The following is a 23,537-nucleotide window of genomic DNA, read 5'->3' as shown; positions in this document are numbered from 1 at the left end:
CTTTTTCATAATCTTCTCGTTGAAGCGAATACAGATCACATTTTTGTAAAAGATTTGGCTCTTGAAAGTTTTCAATCACTTTAAGATGTCGTAATCCAGCCGCATGTTCTCCATGTTTTAACTCATCTTCTATCACTACATGTTTTGCTTGAACACCATTTGCTTGTTTTGCTCGTACAATTTCCATCACTCGGTAGATTCGATGGAAAGTTTTAACATTACGGGGGTGAAATTTGACTAAAAAATCAGCTTGTTCAAGTGCTTGAAAAGCAAAGAATTGGAAGGAATACAACTCGCCAGGCGCCACAGTTAGATTTTCTAAGATATAACTGGGTTTCAAAATTTCACTCAAATATTGTTTCAGCAGACTGTTTGCGATCTTATTCAGAACCTTCAGATTCTGTAAAGATGAGGCAATATTAGTTCTTTGACAAAGATTGTTCAATGTCATTTTTTTATTCAAAAATTTTAGACATTCGTTATAAATGAACTTTACACGAGAGCTTGACAAGTGCAATCGATCAAACTCCTTGGCTTTTTGGTTCCAGTTTTCCCACTTGAAGTATGGCTCGTTTGAACAAAGCAGCTTGTCAAAGTCCAATTTTTTGTCAACTAGGCTGAGTTTTTGCAAATCAAAAACATTTCTGTTCTCCGTTTTGTTGAGAAAATGGTCGATTTGCGCTGAAAATTCATCAACAGTACCGTTATCCCACTCCATCTTACTTGCGCTTTCAAAGTGCCCAGAATACAAGTCACAACTAAGAATCATAGAAGTAAGAAAGTAAAAGTTTTCTTGCCAGGAAATAATTTCGCGTCCACCAACAATTAAAATTTTTTTCAACCCAACAGCAATCAATTCTTCCACATCTTTTCGCCTATACAGATCTTCTTTTTGGAGAATGATGACATGATTGGGCCCTTTAAAGTGTTGAATTCCTTCAACCTTCGGCAAACTGATATTTTGGTTTTTTAAGTCCGATTGTGAAATAGGTGTAATAAAATTGAATTGGAAGTTGGTTCCGACCAAAAACACGAGCGAGTTTGGTTCTGTTGATTCGAGCACAGTTTTTAAAACTTTTTCAGAATTTACCCTCATTTGTTTCTTTTGCTCTTGTTTTTCCCATTTTTTGTCTATAGCATAAACAATAACTAGTTTTGCGCATGCTCGGGTAAAAATTTCATGGAAGAATAACTCAGTTTTTCTTTCGACACTACTATTGCCATAGAGCAAAATTACAACTACAGCAAACTCTAAGCCTTCATTGCCATTGATATCAAAAAAGTAAACAGAGGGCAAAGCTTTCAAAGTTTTGTCATTGGTTTCTATATACAAACTTTCACAATAACCATTTTTAATTTCTTTCGCTGTCAAAACTGAAGATATATGTGACAATAAATCTTCGGGAACATTTGCGATAACTGGTAGGAATGCCAATCCTCTAGAGTGGTTGAGATATTCTTCAATAGTTTTGACACTCTTCTGTACAAAATCAGACTCGTCATTGCAAGCTCGAACATCTACTGGTTCGCCATGGAAGTTATGGGCGGGTTTGCATTCAATTTCCATCCCTTTCGTAATTGAATTTTTTCTATAATTCTCTACAAAACGGACGATTTCGTAAGTTGATCTGAGGTTTGCGTTTAGAGAAGCAATTTGAAAACAGTCGGCCAGCTTGTTAATTTTTGGGCTCTGAGAACTGACTAATATGCAATGCTGATTCTTCTTCAAGTTTTCTAGCGGCAGATAAGTGCGCAGCCAGCTTTACGAAAGAAGTATTTTCATCACTAGTGTAACTTACTGTATTGACAGTTGCTTCTAACATAATTCAATATTCAAGCAAAATCGAAATATTTTTGAAATCAGTATATGAAAGCTGAGCCGAATGCACTCTGAAACAATTGAGGTAACTGTACTTCAAAAAGTAAATGTGTTACTTCAACAGTTAAGGCAAAAACTGCTCACCTTAACCTTATCTCAAGCCACCTCAACTACTACCTTTACTCACCTTAAGTTACTTCAAGATAGAATAATAGTTGAAGCAAATTTTCAAGGTGAACTTGTGGTTACTTAAAGTATCAGTCAAATTCATTTCAGGTCAAGTCTTTATGCAAAGTTGAGGTGAGTTAAGGTAACAGTTTTGATGGCTTAGGGTAGTTTTACCTTCGAACTTTAAGGTAAAGTTGAGGTAAGTTAAGGTGGTAGTTGAAGTGGCTTGAGGTTAAATTTAGGTGAGTTATTTCTGTCATAACTCAGCTAAGGACTTTTTTCATGGTAAACTTAACCTTAACTTATTGATTAGTTCTTTTGTCGAATTTTTACTTGCAAACAAGTTCAAACAGATCCAAGAAGCAAAACAACCCAGTACTTTGAATATTAAGGTGCCATCCAATGTACACAAAATCGCCACCGGGTAAACTTGCACCTTTAGATCCCATGAAAAATAAACATTAATTGGTCAGACGAAAAAAAAAATTGTTGCCGCAAATAAAAATGCTAGAAAACGATCAATTTGATTAGAAATCAACAGAATAAAAAGAACAGTCATCAAATAAATAAACACATCAGTTAAATGGAAGACAAAGTTACTACTATTTTGAAAGCTAAAAAAATCCTGAGACAACCAACCGGAAACATGAACAAGGGGACTTCAAGCAAAAGCCGGAGGTAAATTACAGTCGTTTCCATTCGGATTACCATCAAAACTTCAAGAAAATTTATTTTTTTTATTAAAAAAAGTAATAATGATCTACGCTTAAACTGCTTCCACTAGACTAATTTTCTTTGTTTTTAAAAATGATAGCTTGTCAGATAAAAATAAGGCAATGAATTTTTAGTATAGAGAGGTTCATCAACCGAAGAGGTGACAATTAAGTTTTTTTTTCAAATTTTTTGTTCTTTCTCAAAATTAAAACTACTCGTACTACGCTGAATTGCTATAAAAGGGATCAGTAAATTTTTGTTACCTTTTTGAGTAAAAAAACGCCCCCAACTGAAGCTTCAAAAATTTTTGTGAGATTTAACTGAAGTTACTCTTTAAGTTACCTTTAATTTTAGGGTGAAAGTTTAGCTTAGGTCACTTTATGTTGGACTGGAGATAAATTTTAGCTAAATAGTAATTTACCTTAAGTGACTTATAATAAATTTACCTCACGTTTTTTTCAGTGTAAAATTATTGACTCAAATTTTGCTTAATCCACTCCGACAAAACTGCTGGTTGAATTTGATAACAACTGAACTTTTGTTTCATGAAAGAACAGTGGAACACAAAAACAAAAAAATTTAGCCGCATGAAATTTCTGTACAGACCTGGAAATCATTGCTATTACGTTATTTCAGTTTCTCCAAAAATGATTCCAAAAGTTATTTGTGATCATTTTTATTAATTCGCCAGCATAATCTCAAGTTTTCAATAGTTTCAAATATAAACTCATCAAAAAGAGCCGATGAGTGAGCCTCATTGTTGTCATAAACTTGCTAAAAGATGTGTAATGTTTCGGCAATCGGATACTCTTAATTGTGTAGCCCATGTCTACAATGGGACTTAAGAGATCCGGTTGCAAGTACATATCACTGAAACGTTTCTCGATGTTGGATTCTCACCTGACATCAAGTCCTTGTTGTCACAGAATTCTTTTTTCAAAACAAAAATGGAAGGCCTCATAAAAATAGTTCGATTGCTTTAAAGCCGCTCAAGTTCTATGGCAATGCCGCGTGGTCAAAAAAGCTTGATGCGCTTTGTTGCCTTCATGGTATTGTTACATCCTACGTTCATTTGTTGAGGTGTGGTCGCAAAAATTTTCAAAGAACTTTACCAAACCCTAAATCTACATTTAAATGCTGAGAATTTTTGATCAAAGCGGTGGATCAGGTGAATAGAACTGAAGCTTTTCAAAACAAAAAGCATGATATCTAACAGAACTCTTCCTCGTGAAGAAAGATTTATTTGCTCAAAACGTCGTTGTCAATCAATGAGTTTGAAAAATGCCAGGTTTTTTCATCAACAATGTAGTTCTGAATTGGTCTTGTATGTAATGTGCCTCGTTCATCAATGATTTGTTCAACGCATTTCCTGCGATGTTTTCAACAGTGTCACTATTTGACTGGCAAAGTTGAATGTCTAGCGAACGATGTCAATGGAGGAAAGTAAAAACAAAAAGAGACTGATTCAGTTAGGGAGAGAGATGAAAAAGAAAGCGGTATAGAAAAATGGGACCGGAAAGAAACAAAAAATAGGCGAAGTTTTAGTCAAATCAAAAACAAAGCCGCTAAGAATAAAAATCACATGAAAAAATAGACTGAGAAGCCCATCAGGCATCCAGGAAGCATTAGTGCGTCCAGGATACATTTCAATGTCGATAAACGTACCACTGGGTTAGTCTGTAAAGTAATTATTGATTATTATAAAATCGAGGGATTGATTAAAATAGCAGTTCGAGTTGATCAAAACACGCGTACCTGGAGCTTTGACAACTTTTCTTCAAGGTAGTTGTCTGCTGGACTCGAAGCAGTCTGCTTTTTTTACCCAAGGGTTAAATTTTATCGACCATCTCAGTGTTTTGTTACTATTTTGCAAACTAGGATGGAACTAAGGAGTAAGACAATCAACTGGTTTTATACCTATTTGAGTTGCAGAACTGACGTAGTGATATGAGAGACGGCTACAAATCGTCAACGAGAAAAATGAAGAAATGGTTACAAGCGGAACATGGATGCCATGAATAGTAGGGCGCCATGGAAAGATGGTCATCAGCCATTATATTTTATGTGTTAGAAGATGTGTTTGGCTCTTTAGGACTAGCCCCTTAAGCGGAGAAAACTGAATTAGTTGCTAAAACAACGAAAACAATACCGAATGCCGCCAAAAGTTTTCAGTTTTAGGTACAAGTATTGAATGTGATAGAAAAAATAGAAGCTTAAGAGATATTTTTGATGAAAAACTATCAATGAATGAACAGATCAACTTTGTAACTAGACTATGATACTGTAACCTGAGGCGACTCTGGGAAATACGTTTATATGCATCATCCTGATAATAGGTACCTCTGCAAAATCTTGATGCCCGTGGTGCCTTGCGGAAAATCCGGTGCATCGCTATTCCAAGAAATTGGAAGAAACAAATAAATCAAAACTTTTTTTCTGAGTGTGTAAGAGTGTTATTTTTTCCTAATTTTAAGAGCCTTTGGAAGATAAGTGTTTTTTGGAACATAACTCTCCTTGTATTTGCGGTCTATTGTCAACTAGGAGCTCGAATAAGTTTTATCTATCCTACCAGAACAAACAGGTTGACTTTGTGTGGATCCGAGAAAATATTTGTGAAACATTTACACATTTGACCAAGAAGAATTTTGTAATCTTTTTGTAGTATTTTTAAAAGCTTCTTTCGAAAACTTTATGACCGTACTTCTTATCGTTCAGCTTCCTTGAGCAAAACTCGTCAAACAGAAGCAATTGAGCTCGGTCTAGACCATTTTCAATAAATTCCATCTGCTCTTTTTGTTGTTGCCTTGGGATGTTTTTATCCAGTTCATAATCTGAAACTCAATGATAGTCAACCATTTGCCCGGTTGGTTTCAGTTTTAAATTAACTTTGTGATTGAATATATGTTGCACGTTCCATTTTAAACACACATTTTTCAGATTGACTCGAAATACCCATATTTTAAAGCCAATTGGTTATTACTTATCAGGTCCAGTGTGTTAACCATTTTTTCTCCAGAAAAAGGAATCAGCTAGCAATTGCTTCTAGGAAACTTGTATCATCGTTTTTCTCTGACATGGCGACAAAAATTGAATTTTTCTTTTTTTTTCAGCTGAAAAAAAAGTTTTAGAACTTTTTCGAGTTCTAATCGAAAAACATCAACCTTTGAGTTTTTTATGCGTTAAAATCAAAAAACATTTTCAAAAATCAATTGAATTTCTCGCGAATGTTTCAGCAGAAAAAATTAAAACTTGTTATGGAAAATATAGTGTGACCCTTAGTTGCTAATTGTACTGGTTATAAAAGGCGAGAAACAACTTTAGATTTGCGTGTATTTGTTTTTCCCTCTCAATAGGGTACCCAAAAAACGTCACACAAAATAAGGAGATTTTTTTTTATCTTTCCTCTTTTCAAGAGTATTTCGTTCATCTTGATCTCAGTTCTCAACCAAGCTTTTTTCAGCGATGATTCTGATATAGGATCACTTTGAAATTTCAAAAAAAAATCAAACAGGAAAACATTGATTTCGAGCAAAGCGGATAGAGAATTTTCTCGAAGGGACTGGATTTTCAAAACATTGTGTCAATTTTTTCTAGATCAACCGGACTGATTTTTCAGTTCTCCCAAATCACGATAGAGTTTCTATATATTTTGACCAATTTTTCTGCACCACAGCAAATTTAAAAAAAAACAAGCAAAAATGCGTTTTTAGGCTTTTTCTGGAAAATTTTGGAATAGTAGGCAGGGAGTGGAAGCTCTGAGGGGTGAAAAGCGTCCAACCCACTCGCCCGCCGAATACGCTACTGACATTTAGTTTTTTTTGGAATACATATTCTTTTCAGGTCGGAAGCCAAATTTCAGCTAATTAATGGGCCACGCTAAAACACGTGTAAAAAAGATGTTTCGTTTTTTACGCAAAAATGCATTTGGTTTCCCAGGTGAATCATAAATTTATCTTATAAATTGTTTGCAGAACTAACCCAAATTGCAGACAATGTCACCAGAAGATGATAGAAAATAGTGCAATTGTTCTGAATGATAACGTGATCCGAGCCAACTTCCTGAATGATAACGTGATCCGAGCCAGCAAAATATACTAAGAGCATTGTTTTTCCAGATCCTTTGCACCCTTTAACGAGCAGTCTTAGTTCCCCTCGGCTAGGATCCTGAAAAAGCTCAACGACAGTGGTTATTATTTTCAATTGATCTGCTGTCCAAATTATGGCGCGTTTATTTTTTTTGAAGCGACATTCTGCCAGCGAGGCGTTCTTCAAAATTTCTACCGTTTCCGTATCTTTTTTGTCTACAATTTTTTCAAAAATCATTTTGTTGTCTTTAGTCGTCTGAACATAGTGTGAACTAACTTGATCATGAATGAGCGCAAGCGAACCTTCAATGGAGTTAATTGCCACAACTCGAGCAACGAACAATTCAAACTTCTCCCATAATTCGGGATCTAAATCGGGAATTGCAGCCAAATTCTGATTCCAAGTAGTAGTAAAGTTTTCAATTTTTCAGTCTGTTTTGCTGAAAATAAAAAGTTCACCATCATTCTGATCAAGATTTATATAGCGCTCAAATTTGTTTTTATTGTCATCAAATAGATGGCAGTAAACCGAATGAATTGGAGGAAATTCCGACTGGTTTTCGTAGCCGTATTGCATGAGCATTCGAAGAAAGGCCGAATGTTTTTTGAAATCCTGTTCAATTTTGTGCGGCGTCAACCCCTTCCCTCCTTGAGCTTTTATGTTGAACAGAAATACTCCTTTCACCGGATGAACCAAAACTGTGTCAATTTCAACCTGAGCTATCGGGGTGCTGAAAATCTGTCGTCCATTTATATTCGGAAACACAATGACTCCTTTCGAATTTTCTTTGTAGTTCTCCATAAGTAGCCGATAGAGTTTTATTTCACCATCTTCGCCCTTTTGAAGAGGTTTGAGCTCTTTTTGCATTTCTGAGCGCATCTGGATGTTTTTCAGGAACAATCTGGGGATTCTCGCAATGGGAACTGATGTTATTTTTCCTGCGTCAGCCCAGTTACTGTATTGACATCGCAACATTCTCAGGAGGGTCTCGTTATCACTGAAAAGAACTCTCTGTCTTCCTGGCATGTCCAGCTCAAAGTCATCGAGCTCCTGATAAAAATCATGAAAGTAAATCTCCGCCATTTTGAATGAATGATAAGAAACGATTAATAAAACAGAAATCGATCATAATGCGTTGCTGGTTCAATAATGCAAAAATGCTATCGTATCATGTTATGGTCTGCTTTTTGAGTTTTGTAACCAATGAATAACTTACGATAAAGCGTCACTATTAAAATTATATAGAAAGCTCATTTATCATACGTCTTACAGTTATTTAATATCATTTCGTTATTCAAGTAAAAAAAGTTTGCATCATTGGCAGTAACATGTTATGTAAAGGTGGTCGCAATTTAAAACTCTTGCATAAAATGTACACGGTAAAATTTGCTCATTGCGATCTCAGAGATTGAATTTGGTTTTAAAAGTATAGTCCAGGCAATGTACGCAAAACTCGTATGCCATCTCAAATGAACAATTAAAACCGAAAAATAGACAAAAAATTGAAAACAACACGTTGCTGATTCAAAAATGCAAAAGACTATCGTGTTGTTTGACGTCGGTTTTGTTTTGTGGCCATTAAATTACATTCAGCAAAACGTCTCTGACTAAAAGTTCACTAGAAAAGTTTTTTTCACCATTAATTATGCAGTATAAATCTCATGTCGTAATTCATGTCATAAAAACCAGATCTGCGTCATTGGCAGTAACATGTTGTGTGAGGGTGGTCGCATATTGTAACTCTCGAATAAAATACACATTTAACTTTGCTCACTGTGTTTTGTATTCGCCTCAGAAAAAAAAACATTCTAAGCAGTGTTATAACCAAAATCAACCTTTGAAAACAATAATTTGCTAAATTTAGGCGCAACTGTAAAAAAAACTAGGCGCAACTGTTTATGCAGGGGAGTTTCCCACAGCTTGTTCTAACCATTGAAACCGATATCTCAGATTCCGGAGGGTAGTTTTTGAGAAAAGTCATAAAGTATCAAAAAAATTGACCTCTCAGAGAGTCGCAAGGTTTTGTGTAAAATCAATTGGGCGTAACCACTTAAATAGGGGAGCTTCTTACCATGTGCTCTGTCCATTGAACCCAAAATATTAACCTTGCGATGGTAGTTTTCGAGAAACCAAAAAATTCAAAAAAATCCTAAATCCAAAAAAATGGGTCAAAATCACACATTTTGTTGAGGACTGTAAAAAGTGAGATAAGGTAAATAAAGTCCGAAAATTTACGCAGGCACACAGTGGGGGGGGAGTGGGGGATGCAATTCTACTTGATACTAAATTTTTGAAAAAAGAGAAAATAATTTCCAAAGCGCGTCAAAAAAATGAAAAAAAAAAACATTTTTTTTTCATTATACCTGTTCTTTCTTAACAGGAAATCAAAAAAAGGTCAAAAAATCTGATTTTTTACTTTTCCGAGTGTCAGATTTTTTTGTGTAAAAAATAGTTTTTCATTTTTTGCAAGTCAAACAGGAATTGAGAAAGATTGAAAATTTTCACAGTTAGCAATTTCATTTGCGACTTATATTAGAAAAAAGACGGTTTGTAACAATACACTCAGCTGATCGCAAGTGTAATAACAGTACTGCTATATCAGAAATCTGTATTAGTAGGTAAATTTTTTATGTACCAGGTAAATCTGAAAATTAAGTTCCACTTTCGAAAATAGAAATCGATCGCGTTTTCGGCGACATTTACATTTTTGCTGTTCGATAGTGGAGTTTGTCTTCCTTTTAACAATTTACAAAAAATCATAAGTCAAACCTCGAAAAATCAAAATCCTGAAAAAAAAAACAAACACAAAAACAGCAAGACTTATATAAGGTCAAGACCATCTTTAGAGATTCATAGTTTTCTTTAGAAGTTTTGCCTCAAAAAGAAAATAAATAAAATAACAGGAACAGAAAAATCAATTTTGCTAAAACCTGCAAAAAGGCATTCATTTTGTGTCTATTGGCTGTTCAATTGACTGGCTCTAATACAAGGTCATTCGCAAAATTTTGTTCGGGCGGCTGGTTGGTCAGTCGGATTGTCGTCACGCCCAGACTTTTCCTAGCTACTTTTCCTAGCAGTTTTAGGCCAATACTGACTCTTTATTGGACATTTCCTTGCAGATTTCCGACTATTTACTGGAAAACATGCATGGACAATACCCGAGGAAGGCACACAAAATTTTTAACTTTCCTTATTTCTTCTGTCTAAATTTTCGAAAAAAAACAAGAGTCGAGTTTAAAGATTAGTCATCATTACGATTTACGGTGAAAGCGTTTTGCATTGTGTATCAGCTGCTGTGCTCCTCGTTAAACCATGAAAAAATCAGATCTTTGTGTTTTTCATGCGTAAAAAACTCTTCAGTTTGTATCAAATTTTTCACTCACCTGAGTTTTTTCAAAGAAACTCATGGATATAACACACTCCAGCTCAGTTTAAAAAATTACAACCAAGAAAATTTCAAATAATCGTTAACAAAAATGTGCAAATCCTCTAGCTTAGGTTTGGGAATCAATGCAGATGGCAGGCGGATCCAGGATTTTCTCTGAGGAGGGGGGACGAAGGCAGATTTTTAAAAAATTCCACAAAATAGCGACAAAGTTTGTATGTATTGGCAACAAAGGAGCTTTCAGAAAAATTTAATGTCGGTTAGCCGAAGCAGGACGAAATTGGATGTGGTAAATATTACCAAAGGGAGGCCAATAGCTAGTACTAACGGGGGAAAAATGGCTGCCAGAATTAAAGAGGCGCCCTCTCAGCCCACTGTTGCATATTTGACTTTGCCGAAACTATCAGAGAACTAATTTTTCGAGAACTTTTAGCACGGAACAACTTCTGTTTGAAAAATTAGAAACCTGGCTTGCTATGCATGAAAAAAAACAATAGGGTTTTTTTGCTAGTTAAATGAAGATCAATTTGTCATTTTGGTATTGACAAAAATGCTTCACTTTGAATAACGCCTTCTTTAAATAAGAATTCGAAAAACTTCGCTTGAGTGGTCATACATTTTTATGCAGAACGTGTGCAAAGATCAGCTTTAGTTTTTAATAACAACTAACAATTGACGAGCATAATCAGCATTTGTATAATATGATTTATAAAAAAGTAAAGTTAACAATTATGATTGATATTTACTGCTTTTGGAGCCACGATTCTGCATCGAAAAGTAAAATAGTTGTATTTTTTAAAAAGACGCTGTCAACGTGAAAATGCCTTCAATTGTAATGACTGGCTAAATATTTTTTTTTGGCTCAGTAATATTTTTTCGTGTTCTTTGCAATATACCTAGTTTAGCTAAAATATCTTGCTTATTACAGCTATGGCAAGCTAATTGGAAAGAGTTGCGGACCGAACCTGGGATTTTGCTAGATAGGGGATTTTCAACAAAAAATGCAATTTTTTTAACACTGTATTGAACGTTTTTCTTCAGGACGAGCTCTTCCAAGGAAAACTAAACAGTTTTTGTAGAAACAAACGCATAGTAAGAAATCTTTGACATTGTCCGGCTTAAGATAATATCAGTAAGTTTTACCAAAGAGGGTACCATGGTCAATATATAAACGGGTCAAAATAAGAGGGTATGAAATTCCTTGAAGGAAAACATTCACCTGGCCCCTCCCTTCTTCTGTCGTCACTTGAGAAGAAAACAGAAACAAACCGAAGAAAAAATAAATTCGAGCTTGCACAAGTTCTAAGATTTTTTGATGAACAAAAACAACCAAAAAAAAGACACGCGACTGAAGAAGTTATCTAAATAGCAACTCAATCAGTAGCTAAATGCAGACACTAGGCTATGATTATGAGGGTAAGATCCGTTACTTCAATATGATAACAAAACATAATTCAACACAATACCACCGAAAAATACGTTCAATTTTATCTGAATAAAATAAATATTCAGCTAATCTACTTGTGAAGGGGGGACCTCTTTCTTAAAGGGGATTGTTAAGAAGATCTGTTCACCTGAACAACTTTTTTTATGTCTCATTCGAACTTTCAAGAGGCGTACTTTTTGTTCAATATAGAACTTGTTCTAACATACTACCTAGCCAATCGTCAAAATTGGAGCAAGCGCCTATTACCACTACGCTGAGATATCCGGTGCTCATTGTATCGAATCGACGTTTCTAATCCACACTCACTAACTCTAAAAAAATTGTAATTATGTTTCTGAGGAGCCACTTTTTGAATCAAAATCTAGAGTTTTTTTTCCTATTTTGACAATCATATTCCTGTTCAACGGGGCGAAAGTATAAGAAAAAGTAGCAACAAATGTCACATCACTCTTTCGGTAGACCTCGTATAAGTCGGCCGTCATTCCCTTTTCAAGTTTAAACGATATACTTCCGCCGATCCAATTAGAACTTCCGCTTGCATTGAATTTGTATTTTTTCCATTTGCACCGATGAATGAGCGCAAAAAAAAGAACTAAAGAGACCAAAATACGGTGAGATTTGTATTTTTTTATACTTTTGTATTTATTCGTTTGTATTTTATGCACTAATTTAGTGAATTGAGTAATTATTTATCTTGTTCTTGAAAAACAATTGTTTTCAACTCTTGTGGCAGATTAAGGTATACTGTTGGTTTGAAGGCGGTTTTAGCTGTTTCTTTCGATTGCATTCTGATTGTTAACAAAGAACGCAGACAGGTAGAAAACTATAAGCAAGATTGTATGAAAGGCAGAAAACTCAAAAACACTTGTAAACTGTAGAAAAATAAACTAGCAGAGCTGTTGGTTAGTTTTTGCTTTTATATATCAGCTGAAGACCTTTGCTCTTACTCATATAGCATTTTTATAATGATTTTTGGCTATTTTCTAAATCAGCCAGAAGCTGTGGCGTGTTCTTCTGACGTTTGTCAGTATATTGCCAGCCAGCGCCAAAACCGGAGAAATTCATTCGAAAATCAGTCTCGGAGCAAAACAGTTGGTCTTCTTTGATAACTGAGTTGGAAACATAAATCTCGTCTGATTACAAGATGAGTTTGAGCAAATTCTCGCTGCTTTGTTTGGTGATGTTTGCTCTCTTGGTTCTGCCGACCGAGCAAAAACCATCCAAACATCAGAAACGTGACCAGTCGATTGACCGAAGAAAACCTACTAAGTCTCAAGAAAAGCTCGAGAGAAAAGCAGAGAAAACTCACAAAAACAAAAAAAAGAAAGGAGGAGAGCTTCCCTCGGGCGATAGTTCGGACTCTTCATCCTGGTACTCGGACTCTTCTATGGACTCTTCCTGGTACTCGGACTCTTCCTGGTACTCGGACTCTTCCTGGTACTCGGGTTCTTCTATGGATTCTTCCTGGTACTCGGACTCTTCCTGGTACCCTTACTCTTCTTGGTACTCGGCTTCTTCCTGGTACTCGGACTCTTCTATGGACTCTTCCTGGTACTCGGACTCTTCTATGGACTCTTCCTGGTACTCGGACTCTTCTATGGACTCTTCCTGGTACTCGGACTCTTCTATGGACTCTTCCTGGTACTCGGACTCTTCTATGGACTCTTCCTGGTACTCGGACTCTTCTATGGACTCTTCCTGGTACTCGGACTCTTCCTGGTACTCGGACTCTTCCTGGTACTCGGACTCTTCCTGGTACTCGGACTCTTCCTGGTACTCGGACTCTTCTATGGACTCTTCCTGGTTTTCGGACTCTTCCTGGTACTCGGACTCTTCTATGGACTCTTCCTGGTACTCCGACTCTTCGATGGACTCTTCCAAGAGCAGCTCATCATACTATCCATCGTCTGACTTGATGGAAATCTACGAAGCGAAGGATGCAATCGGAGAAATGATCAAAACTCTGGAGGATATAGCTGAGATTTTCAAGAAATACTTCATGATCACGAAGCCTAGCATTCCCGAGTACTACCCATCAACTAATACCACTGATCTTTTCTTGCAGTGCCACGAACAGTATGGAGACGACGATCAAATATGCTATGATTTGTACGCTTAACAGCCATAACCTAGAAGATGAACAAAAATGGACTTCAAGAGGGTTTTCAATGAATAAAAAATTGTTTCGCAAAGCTATGTGTATATAAACTGGCGTTCTAAATGATCTTTCATGACATACTTTATAAATTTCTATAGTCTCTGTAAATAGCTCTGTCCAATAAATCTTGCTCGAAATGTTTTTAAAAACATCAAAAAACTGGATGATCAAAGATATTCGGTTATTTTGATTAGCAGTAATAGCACCAAGCAGTTTAGAGAACACAGAATGTTGAAACACAGTTAAATCGCTTAAAAAATTTCAAAAAAACCATCGGAATCAGTTTCTTTCATGAGTTTTTTTTGAGCAGCGGGAGGGAATTCAAAACCAGTAGCAAAATTAACTTAACAAAAAAATTGGTGCAGTTACCGAAAAATTGCAACTAGTTGTTAAATCAGAATGAGCGTGAATTTTTCGCGTCTTCATTCATGAGTGTCAAAAGAATATCTCTCTTTGGATATCCTTTTTTTTATCGATGTGTAGTTGAACCAGTAGTTGAAAACTAGTTTTTATATCTAAATAAATTATTGATAAAATTATATCTGTGAAATATTTCTAACTAACCAATCATGATCCATAACTAACATTTACGAGAATTTGTAAAGCTGAAACTTGACACAACAAGGTATCCAAACTCCATCACACTTTGTTAACTCCATTACACTATCCAAACTCCATCACACTGCCTACAACAACACAACATGGTTTTTAACTATCCATCCAACACTTACAACATCACAAATAAAAGAAATACTACAAACAACATTACAACCAAAACTTAAATCTTCTGTTATTCCTCGCATATAATCAAAAATACTCGCGTATAACACTAAATTCTCGCATATGGATTACCAAACAAACAGACCAATAATCAAAAAACGACAATCTAATAAACGAAAACACGCTAACAGCAATATTTTTGCTTATCATAATTATGACTTTTTCACAAATAAAAATGCCAACAATCCAATAGCAAAACAAGTTATTCAACACGTAATCAAGCTCAAGAACAATATTATACTCAAAAAATACTAAAATCAGTATCTTACTCATTCTTTAATTTATTTTAAACGAAAAACTCCGATTGACCGCACTGAAAATTATCTATTTTTTTTTCAACAAAGTAAAAACCCAATTAACAGGCAATTCTCAATAAGCCAACCACATTATTCTGAAGATGAAAATTACTAGAATCAATTTTAACAATAATTTATAAAATAATCAACGAAACAACCACTGGAATAATTTGAATCAACCAGATGATATTTTTCACCAGATATTTTCAAACCTTATATGAATTCTAAACAACCACGACAATTACAACAACAAATCTCTAAAGTCAAATCAGGCATAGGCTAGTAATAGCATGCAATTACAAAACCACACAAAAACTCAAGTTTCTCAATGAGAAACGACGTCCCATTAACTTTTAACTTACAGCAACATGAAATTACAAAAAATCAACTTACAAACTTTACACAAAAACCAAACACAGCAGAATCATTTTAAATGACCCTGAACCCATACTTTATGAGTGGACCATCCATAACATCTAATCACTACTCATGGTATTAACAGGAATAGATCCTGAATATTCATTAGAAGACTACCTAAATGCAGTTACAGCAAAACTACTTTTAAATATAGGTCCAGAACCAGTATACACACCACTTCATCAAAACTGGATACATAGACGTACAGCATCAATCAAAACCACACTCGATAGCACAGCTCAAAAAAAATTTTCGGTTTTACACATAGAATCGAAATCCGAATGAAAACGATTCACACAAGAATTTCCAAAACGTTCGACTCAGAAAGAAACAAACAACATCGAAGAGTTTGATGCAGCCTAATTTGTAGACTCCCGAATGAAACAATAAAACAACTTGCAGTAAAAATTCAATCACTAGTACAAAAAGCTTTTCTCTTAATTCATATAATTACAAAAAAAAGACGAAAATGACAGTAATTTTAATGACGACTCTAACACCACAATTCAAAAAAATTGGAACAAAAAAGAGAGCATCACATCCAAGACCGACCCGTGAACCCGATATAGATTTTCGAAAAGTAGTAAAGAAACTAGAACAAATTGAGATCACTATGAAATTAGAAGAACCTGAAAATTTAAAACTACAATTTGTAAATAACGTTCAAACAACAACTTTACAAATTAATAAAATCTATAACAAACTAGCAGATCAATTACTCAAATACTAAACATCTATGAAAAGAATCCGAGTTTAAAAGGCAAACCATCTTTAGAAATTGGTGTAACTGTGTAACTGTTAACGTAGATATAGACATAGCATTGCTGAATGCAGACAAAAACAACAAGACAACTTAAATAGACCAAAAACACAGAGAACCAAGCAAATTTTTTTATCGATTCAAGAAAAAAGATCAAGATTACCAAATAAAATTACTCAAACTAACAACTGCTCAGGATAACCACTTCCAGATAGCTATAGCAAAAACAGATCACAGTCCCGTTATCGAAATAATTTTCGCGGAAATTCACCAGATCGACGAAATTCACAAAAATATTCATAAAATAGATATAGCAGATCAAACAGTCAAAATAATCAGTAGGAGAACAATTAATCTAAATCAAATTCAAATAGAAGTAACTATTCAAACTATAACAGGAACAGTTCTCATTCAAACTCTCCAAATAGAAACTATTCATATGACCGTTCAAGAAATTCTTCAAACTACAGAAATCGAAACTATTCAAGTAGTGGAAATCGAAATTATTCAAATAAAAGATCACAAAACTACTTCAACAGTAGACCATATTTTAAAATTTATAATAATAAATTCCGTGATATTTCTAGAAATAGAAGAAGCAACTATTAGAACAGGCCAAGAAACTATTCTCAGTCACCACATCGAAATAATACTCAATTGTCAAACATAAAAGTCAGAACTATAGAGGCAGTACACTAAAACATAAAGACAATTTGTTCAAGTAAAATTCGCAGACGAAACAAGATCAGACAAAACAGATCGACAAAGCAGAAACTTCAGAACTACAGTTAAATCACATACACTGTGAAACTACAGATGACGGAGTTGATACGTAAAACACACTTATTATAAACATGCTCAATATAGAAAATGAACGTTAAACACCAACCAAATCGATTTATCACCAAAATAAAATCATTAGTTCTAGTCCTCAAAAACTAGATAATATTCAAGAAATAACAAATTACACCCCACATGTAATTGAAATCAAATCCAATATGAACACGATGTACCAAAATACAACAAGTAACATATAATCAATTAAAGTACAAATTTTGAAAAATCCACTTCTCCTAGAAAGCCCGAAAAGCAAAAACTTCCAATCACCAGATCTTGAAATAGATTTTCGAACTGATAGTGGTGCAGAATCAAATGTTATAAATATACCTACATGGAATGAGATTCAAATTCTACATCCAAAATTTTCTCCGTCTAAAACCTAAAGTAAACTAGCCACTGCACAAGTCGCAATTCTAACAATTTACGGAAAATTCAATTGTTTCTTATTTCAACTCGAACCATGGAACAAATATCGTTGGAAGCACAAATATTACTAAACTTATCCCAACTATAAAAATAATAAACAGTAAACTACTTTTCGAAGACAATTACACAAATATAGAAAAAAAACATCTCCAAAGTTAAAATAAGCAACCCCCTATTTTCTCAAAGTTTTATCAATATATAACCAACAACTAAAACATCTGAAACCACTACCAGGACATGTAAATGTTTTTTCTATCAATCAAGTACATCAAAATAATACTGATCGAAATAAACAAAAGCTATATATGTCTGACCTCGAATTATTATTTAGAATAATGAATTGATCCATCAAATACGCTAAAAATACAAACACAGATGTAAAGTTCCTACACGGGTACAACAATTCACCATATAAATTTACACTGCTTTTAGGACTTTTAGGCTTTTAGGATATTGCGAAACAAATGCAACATTTCATTCCACACAAGAAAGAGCTAAATTGCACAAAGTTGCGCTAAAAAACTGACTAATTGAGTAAAATTAAGTTTTCTCGGCTTAAATTAAGCTTAAAAAAGCTCTTGTTATATTTTTTGCTCAAAATTAGACCAAAAATTAAAAAGTTCAGACCGGTTTTTTATCGACACTGTTTTTTAATGTCGTTCGAATCACGACTGAAAGGGCTTCAATATACATGCACCCATGGATCATAATCTATTATCTTTTCAAAATATGGTCAGTATCTATAAAACAAATTGATCACAATCCATTGAAAATGGATTATAAACCTAATATTTTTCATGCCAATCTAATCCATTATAAAGAAATAAAATCGGTTGTAATGGATTTTTTCGACAGATTAATCATGAAATATACAACTTTTTCAAAGCTTTCTCGATTACTTTTTACTGATGTTGCTACGTATTACGTTTTGTAAAATGTTTCATTTCAAAGAAAAATTTATATTTTTTTTGTCTCTCATTTTAAAAAAAAATCATCTCAGAGAACACCCCTTTTATCCCCCCCCCCACGTTTACTCCCTCTCCCTGACAATTCATCGCAAGCCCTCCTCCCAATCCCCCAATCCCCCCAATCCCCCAAAGACCCCCCATCCCCCCGCCCGGAAAAGTATCCCATCTATTTTACACTTCAATAACCCTCAGCAAAACCAACTACTGTGCTTTCTGTTTTACGCTCCTCCTTTGATCCGTTAGTTTTCAGTGATCATTTAGCCCCAGTATTTGACTTTATTTGTTTTGCGCAATCCTAAAACTTTTTGGCGAAGTGGTAAGTCTTGTTGTCTGCGTCTCTTAGACATTCAAGTCGGTACAAGCGAGCCCGTAGACGAATCACAGAAGGACGAATCACTGAGGGAGAATATCAACCTGGTCCCCCTAAATCCGCCCTTGTATATATGATTTCGTGATGAAAAAATTCGTTATTGTGTCATTTTTTTTTGTTGAAAGGTCGGATGTGAACAAAAATTTTGATTTTTTATATTTGATCTTGCGGGCCTTGTTTTACCAGACAAAATTGCAGGGGTTCTAGAACATTGTGGTTTCATTGTTGCCTCAGATGAAAGTTGAGATAAATTTTTTAACAGTCTGAAAATTCGCTTTTTTGGACGAGTCTACATCGCGGATTTAACAAACATTCTGTCTAATTATACAGTTTCTACGTTATTTCATCTATAAATAACCCGATAAATCGAATTCATCATCAAAATTTTCCAATTGAAACTTCCCGCACAGAAATTTCATGTATAAAAATCTAACATATTCAATACATCAATACATCAATTTCTTATGAATTTTCAAAACGAAGCGAAGCAATGAAAGTGAAAAAATTTATTATTTGGATTTCAAATGAGATATAATGCATTATATTTTTGCTGTACAAATGGATTTAATTTTCAATCCAATTTTTTTTGTATGACCGTAACTTGGGAATCAATTATATTGATATTTTTTTAAACCACGAAAATCCTTTATAACAGACTTTTTCATCACTTTTTCCAAAAGCAGGTTAGAAAAAATTGACCAAATGAAAGTGTTTTGACCTTTTTCTCTTTTTTAAAAAAATTTATTCACTCAGTTTATTGTGGTCTGTATTACTGCGGTTGCAGTAATCTTGAGCAGTTGCAGTTATTTATATTATTGCCGCTATGTAATTACGTTATCTATATTGCTATCTATTTTTTGCCAAGGTCATAGGTGCTGTTATGAAATAGGTTATTGTTCATTTAGTTCGCCATACTCGTTTATGGAATTAAACCAGTCGTTCTGAGCAAAAAAAAAGAAACAAAAAAATTAAAGTTTGGAATTCAAGCAATTGAACTTCACTGTTTTACACCTAAAGTTATTAGCCGTTTCCTGGGTTATCACATGGTCAGGGGCGCAATTTTTTTGGTCAAAATGTTCTAAAAAGTGCCCAAAAACGCCTTTTTTGGCCTGTTTTTTAAATATTACCTGCGTTGCAGAAAATTTGACCAAAACAGGTCTTTTTAGAGCTTTAGGAGAGCTCGGAAAATCAATTTGGTCGACCTAAAAAAAAGGTCGACTAAATTTTCGAAATTTTTTTGAAAATCCGCCCCTCCCCCCTCGAGAAAATCCTAGATCAGCCTCTGCAGATAATCATAGCCTTGTGTGGTACTTTCTTTGTAGCCTGATAGTTTTGGTTCTAAAATGATTCGATGACTACTGCGGAATTTTTTACTGAAATTGAAGTATTTGAAGTAATGTCTTCAAACACTTGCTGTCTTCTTTCAAAAGACAGCAAGTGTTTAAAATCAAATTTCATTGCAACTGGCTGTTAATTAAATTTTATTCGACAATTTTTGAAAAAAAAGACAGTTTGATTTTAATAAATTTATTTAATAAATGTCAAAACCAAATGAACTTGTTGCACTGATTTTCAAGTTGACTGAAGCATGCTAATTTTTTCCTTCATTCATTTTTCCCTAAAATATAAGCATCAAAGTTCATTCATACATAAGTGGAGTCTGTTATTCAAATAGTGTCTGAAGATCCAACTGTTTGTTTTGCCGTCATTTCTTCCCAAGAGCAGAAAAAAAGTCGTTCTAACTAATATTGAGTATTGCAGCAACAGGAAACAAGAAACACAGGAAATACAAATACTTACTAGTAAAGTCAATTAATTTTAAAGAAGTTGGCAACAGCCGAGCCTATAAACGAATGTTTTAAACAGAAACAGGCGTATCTCTAGAATAATTGCCCAGGATGGGGCCGATTTGGAGAAAAAAATCGTATAGGTGGCGGACAAATTTGACCTGTAAGAGCTTCTAAATTTTGAAAACCCCAAAAAAGTTAAGTTTTCTAGCTACTCCTTATCCCCAATTTCAATTCAGAGACGTTTAAAAACGGACTCTTTGGTCCAAAGACATTCTCTCAGACTTCACTCTGGGATATATTTGTTACCAAAATCGTAGTATTATTATGATTATTTTTAATTAAGAAAAGAAAGTCGTGCCGAGTTTGAAATAAATTTCTGCACCTAAAATAAATATTCGATTCTGATTGGTTGAGCATTGAACTTAGCGACCCCCCCCCCTCACATGAATTCTTTGGAGGAAGTGGATGGTTGCTTGATCCAGAAATGTAACACATTTTGATTCTGTTCATTGAACTATCTGACTGTTAAAATTGTCCCTGTCACACCAAAATGCAATTTTCACTTACTATTTCATCCAATTTTATGCACCAGATGCGTTTCCATAAAAATAATTACCAGAACATTTTTTCAATTTAATGGCATAGAATTAAAATTACTATTTTGCAAGTTGAAGCGCCATTTGCACACAATTGAATTCATTCCTTAACTGCAATTTCAATGTATTTATCACAAAACCGTTAACGATTACTTTATGAATGTTTTGTTGAAAGTTATCTTTTCCATAAAATTTTTGCGCTGCAAAATCGGACTTCCCACTGAAAATCTGTCAACACGTCATAAAATACAGCCGAAAAATTGAAATTTTTGGGAACTTATTGCTGCATAAAACTGGTTATGAATTTCCTTGTTTAAAACATCATTAAACCATTCATTTTACAACAGCCACTATCATTTATTACAACCAGAGGTTATTGATCTTGAAAAGTAGTTTATGCTTGAATATATTGACCTGTTTTTCTCACAATTTCTCCTGCTATTTTTGAAATTATAAAATCATAATTATATCAAAGCTTAGTTTTTGAATTATCCGGTTATTCAGGACACACGCAACCCCGTCCATATTATACAAAAAAAGTTTGATAATAAATCCGAACCAGAAAAAAAAACATTTATAGTTTTATCTCTCACTGTTATTTAGCAACTATAACAAATATATTTAACTCTCTTAAAACGTGTTTATACTGCTCAAAAAATATCATTTCAAAAATTCGTGTATATTTCTGTGCTGTCTTCTCCAAAAACTCTGTGCTGTAAAATCTCCTCCAAAAACACCTATAAAATATTTAGTTTAATTTCTCTGTCTGTCTAGTTTATATTTGTGGGTTAAAACATGGGTTGCACTACTAGTACTGAGGGGAGTTCACCTCGGGACAGTGAGGGGGGAGGAGGGGGGTATGAAAAAAGGGAGGACGTCCGACCTCTTGACTCTTCCAAACAGACGACACACGCAGCCAAGAAAAAGTGAGTATTGTCGTTGGGGTGCCTAGCCAAACTTCTCAAATTTGTTTTTGGTAAAAAAATTATTTTGAGAAAAATAGCTGCTGCACAGGCAAATTTTTAAGGGAAGAGGCCAAAATTGTTGCCTAGCGAAAACTTGTAGCATATCAGATTAAAATAAAGAAAAATAAATTCGCGATGTTTTCGGTTTAACATGGAGAAAATTCCAACTCCAAAAGGACTTTTACTTTGAAATTTACCTCCGGCAAATGTTCGTGCACAGGTGATAATAGAATATTTCAAACACCAAAACAAGCGTATAATAATGCCGATACCTTCTTTTAACCAACTTTTCGTTTTTATATCCTCAAACAACCACTTCAACGATCACATAAATACACAATCGAGAAAATCTTAGATCAACCCCTCTGTATCTATATAAACAAGACCGCTCGTAAATCAGGACATTACGGGGTAGTCTGAATGTTCCGACTACCCCGTATTTCATATCGTATAGTTTTTAGGGAAAAAGTTTAAAAAACTATAAATTTCGGAAAAAACTACTAAGTAAAAGTTTGAGTCGTATAATTTTTTTTTGCGATACATTAGCTAGCCTCATCTCAGTTTGGAACAATCTGTTTGTGCGGAATAAATCGCCCCGCATGAAAAATTCGTGGTAGGTTTTCAGCATTATGAATAAAATCTTCAAAAGGCGCATCAATTAGTCCAGAGCATGGGCAAATTGGCAATTTTCAACTTCCCAGAACTTTGCAAAAAATAATCCAAGATAAAAATTTTAGCATAACAAATTTCTTATAACAAACCTTAGGATTTCAATATCTTTAATGCAGTAGAAAAATTTCTTGTCAAAAACTATTATTTCGATCGCCGAAAATTGACTGAAAATAAAAACCAACTCTAGAATAAATATTCCGTTTTCTTCGAAAATCGGAACAAAACCCATTAATTGCCTGGAATGCGAAAATGGCAGCTGAACTTCTTCCAGTGAATGACGTCATTGTTTAAAATTGGTGCAATTTCTGTAAAATCTGAAAACTGATCTCGAATGTGATAAGAACGCTTTGAAAATCCGGTATTTTCCTGAATTGAGCTTGCAAGATTTTTCTAATCCGTTGCGTCAGTGTGCTTGTAATGTTCTGAATCCGTACTTGAGAACATATAGAAAAAAGTATGAAGTAAAAATTTGAAAACAATTCATTTTTGGTTTTTATCTACATCGTGTATATGTAGTGCAATCAGTGTGAGGAACAAATTTTATACCCAATTCCGAAAGAAAAAAATGGCATTCAGTAAGTTTTAACCTAATTCAAACTGTACATCCTAGAATTGCTTTATACCTGTGCAAAAACAATTTTTTTCAATTGTTTTCAATTTTTTAAAAATGTTTGCTCCTTAAGATTGATAATTTTGGAAGTTTTTGGCTAATGATGTTTTTGAAAGAGCGCAAGAGATAAGCTATGAAATGGCAAAAACAACTACTGTAACGAAACTGCAGAAAAGAAAAGCGTATTTTTTGATGCTTGTTGTTTGAAAAACGCAATAACTGATCAAAAAACCTATTCCAGGCAAAAAAGTTTCACGTTTTTAGCGCGGA

General features: G+C 34.3%; 3 protein-coding genes across 6 annotated transcripts in view; 1 reads left to right on the top strand and 2 right to left on the bottom strand.

Annotated features, from left to right (window-relative positions):
* The window catches only part of LOC134853315 (vacuolar-sorting protein SNF8-like), a 340,685-nt gene that overhangs the window by 293,305 nt on the left and 23,843 nt on the right, over positions 1-23,537 (bottom strand). The window lies entirely within an intron of this gene.
* LOC134853314 (pseudouridylate synthase RPUSD4, mitochondrial-like) overlaps positions 1-23,537 on the bottom strand; it is a 315,381-nt gene that overhangs the window by 268,001 nt on the left and 23,843 nt on the right. The window lies entirely within an intron of this gene.
* LOC134853087 (dentin sialophosphoprotein-like) lies at positions 12,550-13,903 on the top strand. The gene has a single exon (XM_063869025.1). The coding sequence runs from the start codon at positions 12,764-12,766 to the stop codon at positions 13,736-13,738; it is 975 nt and encodes a 324-aa protein (XP_063725095.1). The 5' UTR covers positions 12,550-12,763; the 3' UTR covers positions 13,739-13,903.

The sequence above is a fragment of the Symsagittifera roscoffensis genome, chromosome 8 (genome assembly GCF_963678635.1).
Source record: "Symsagittifera roscoffensis chromosome 8, txSymRosc1.1, whole genome shotgun sequence".
Classification (NCBI taxonomy): Eukaryota; Metazoa; Xenacoelomorpha; order Acoela; family Convolutidae; genus Symsagittifera; species Symsagittifera roscoffensis.
The sequence above is the reverse complement of the archived record's forward strand: the minus strand, read 5'-3'. Positions and strand labels throughout refer to the sequence as shown.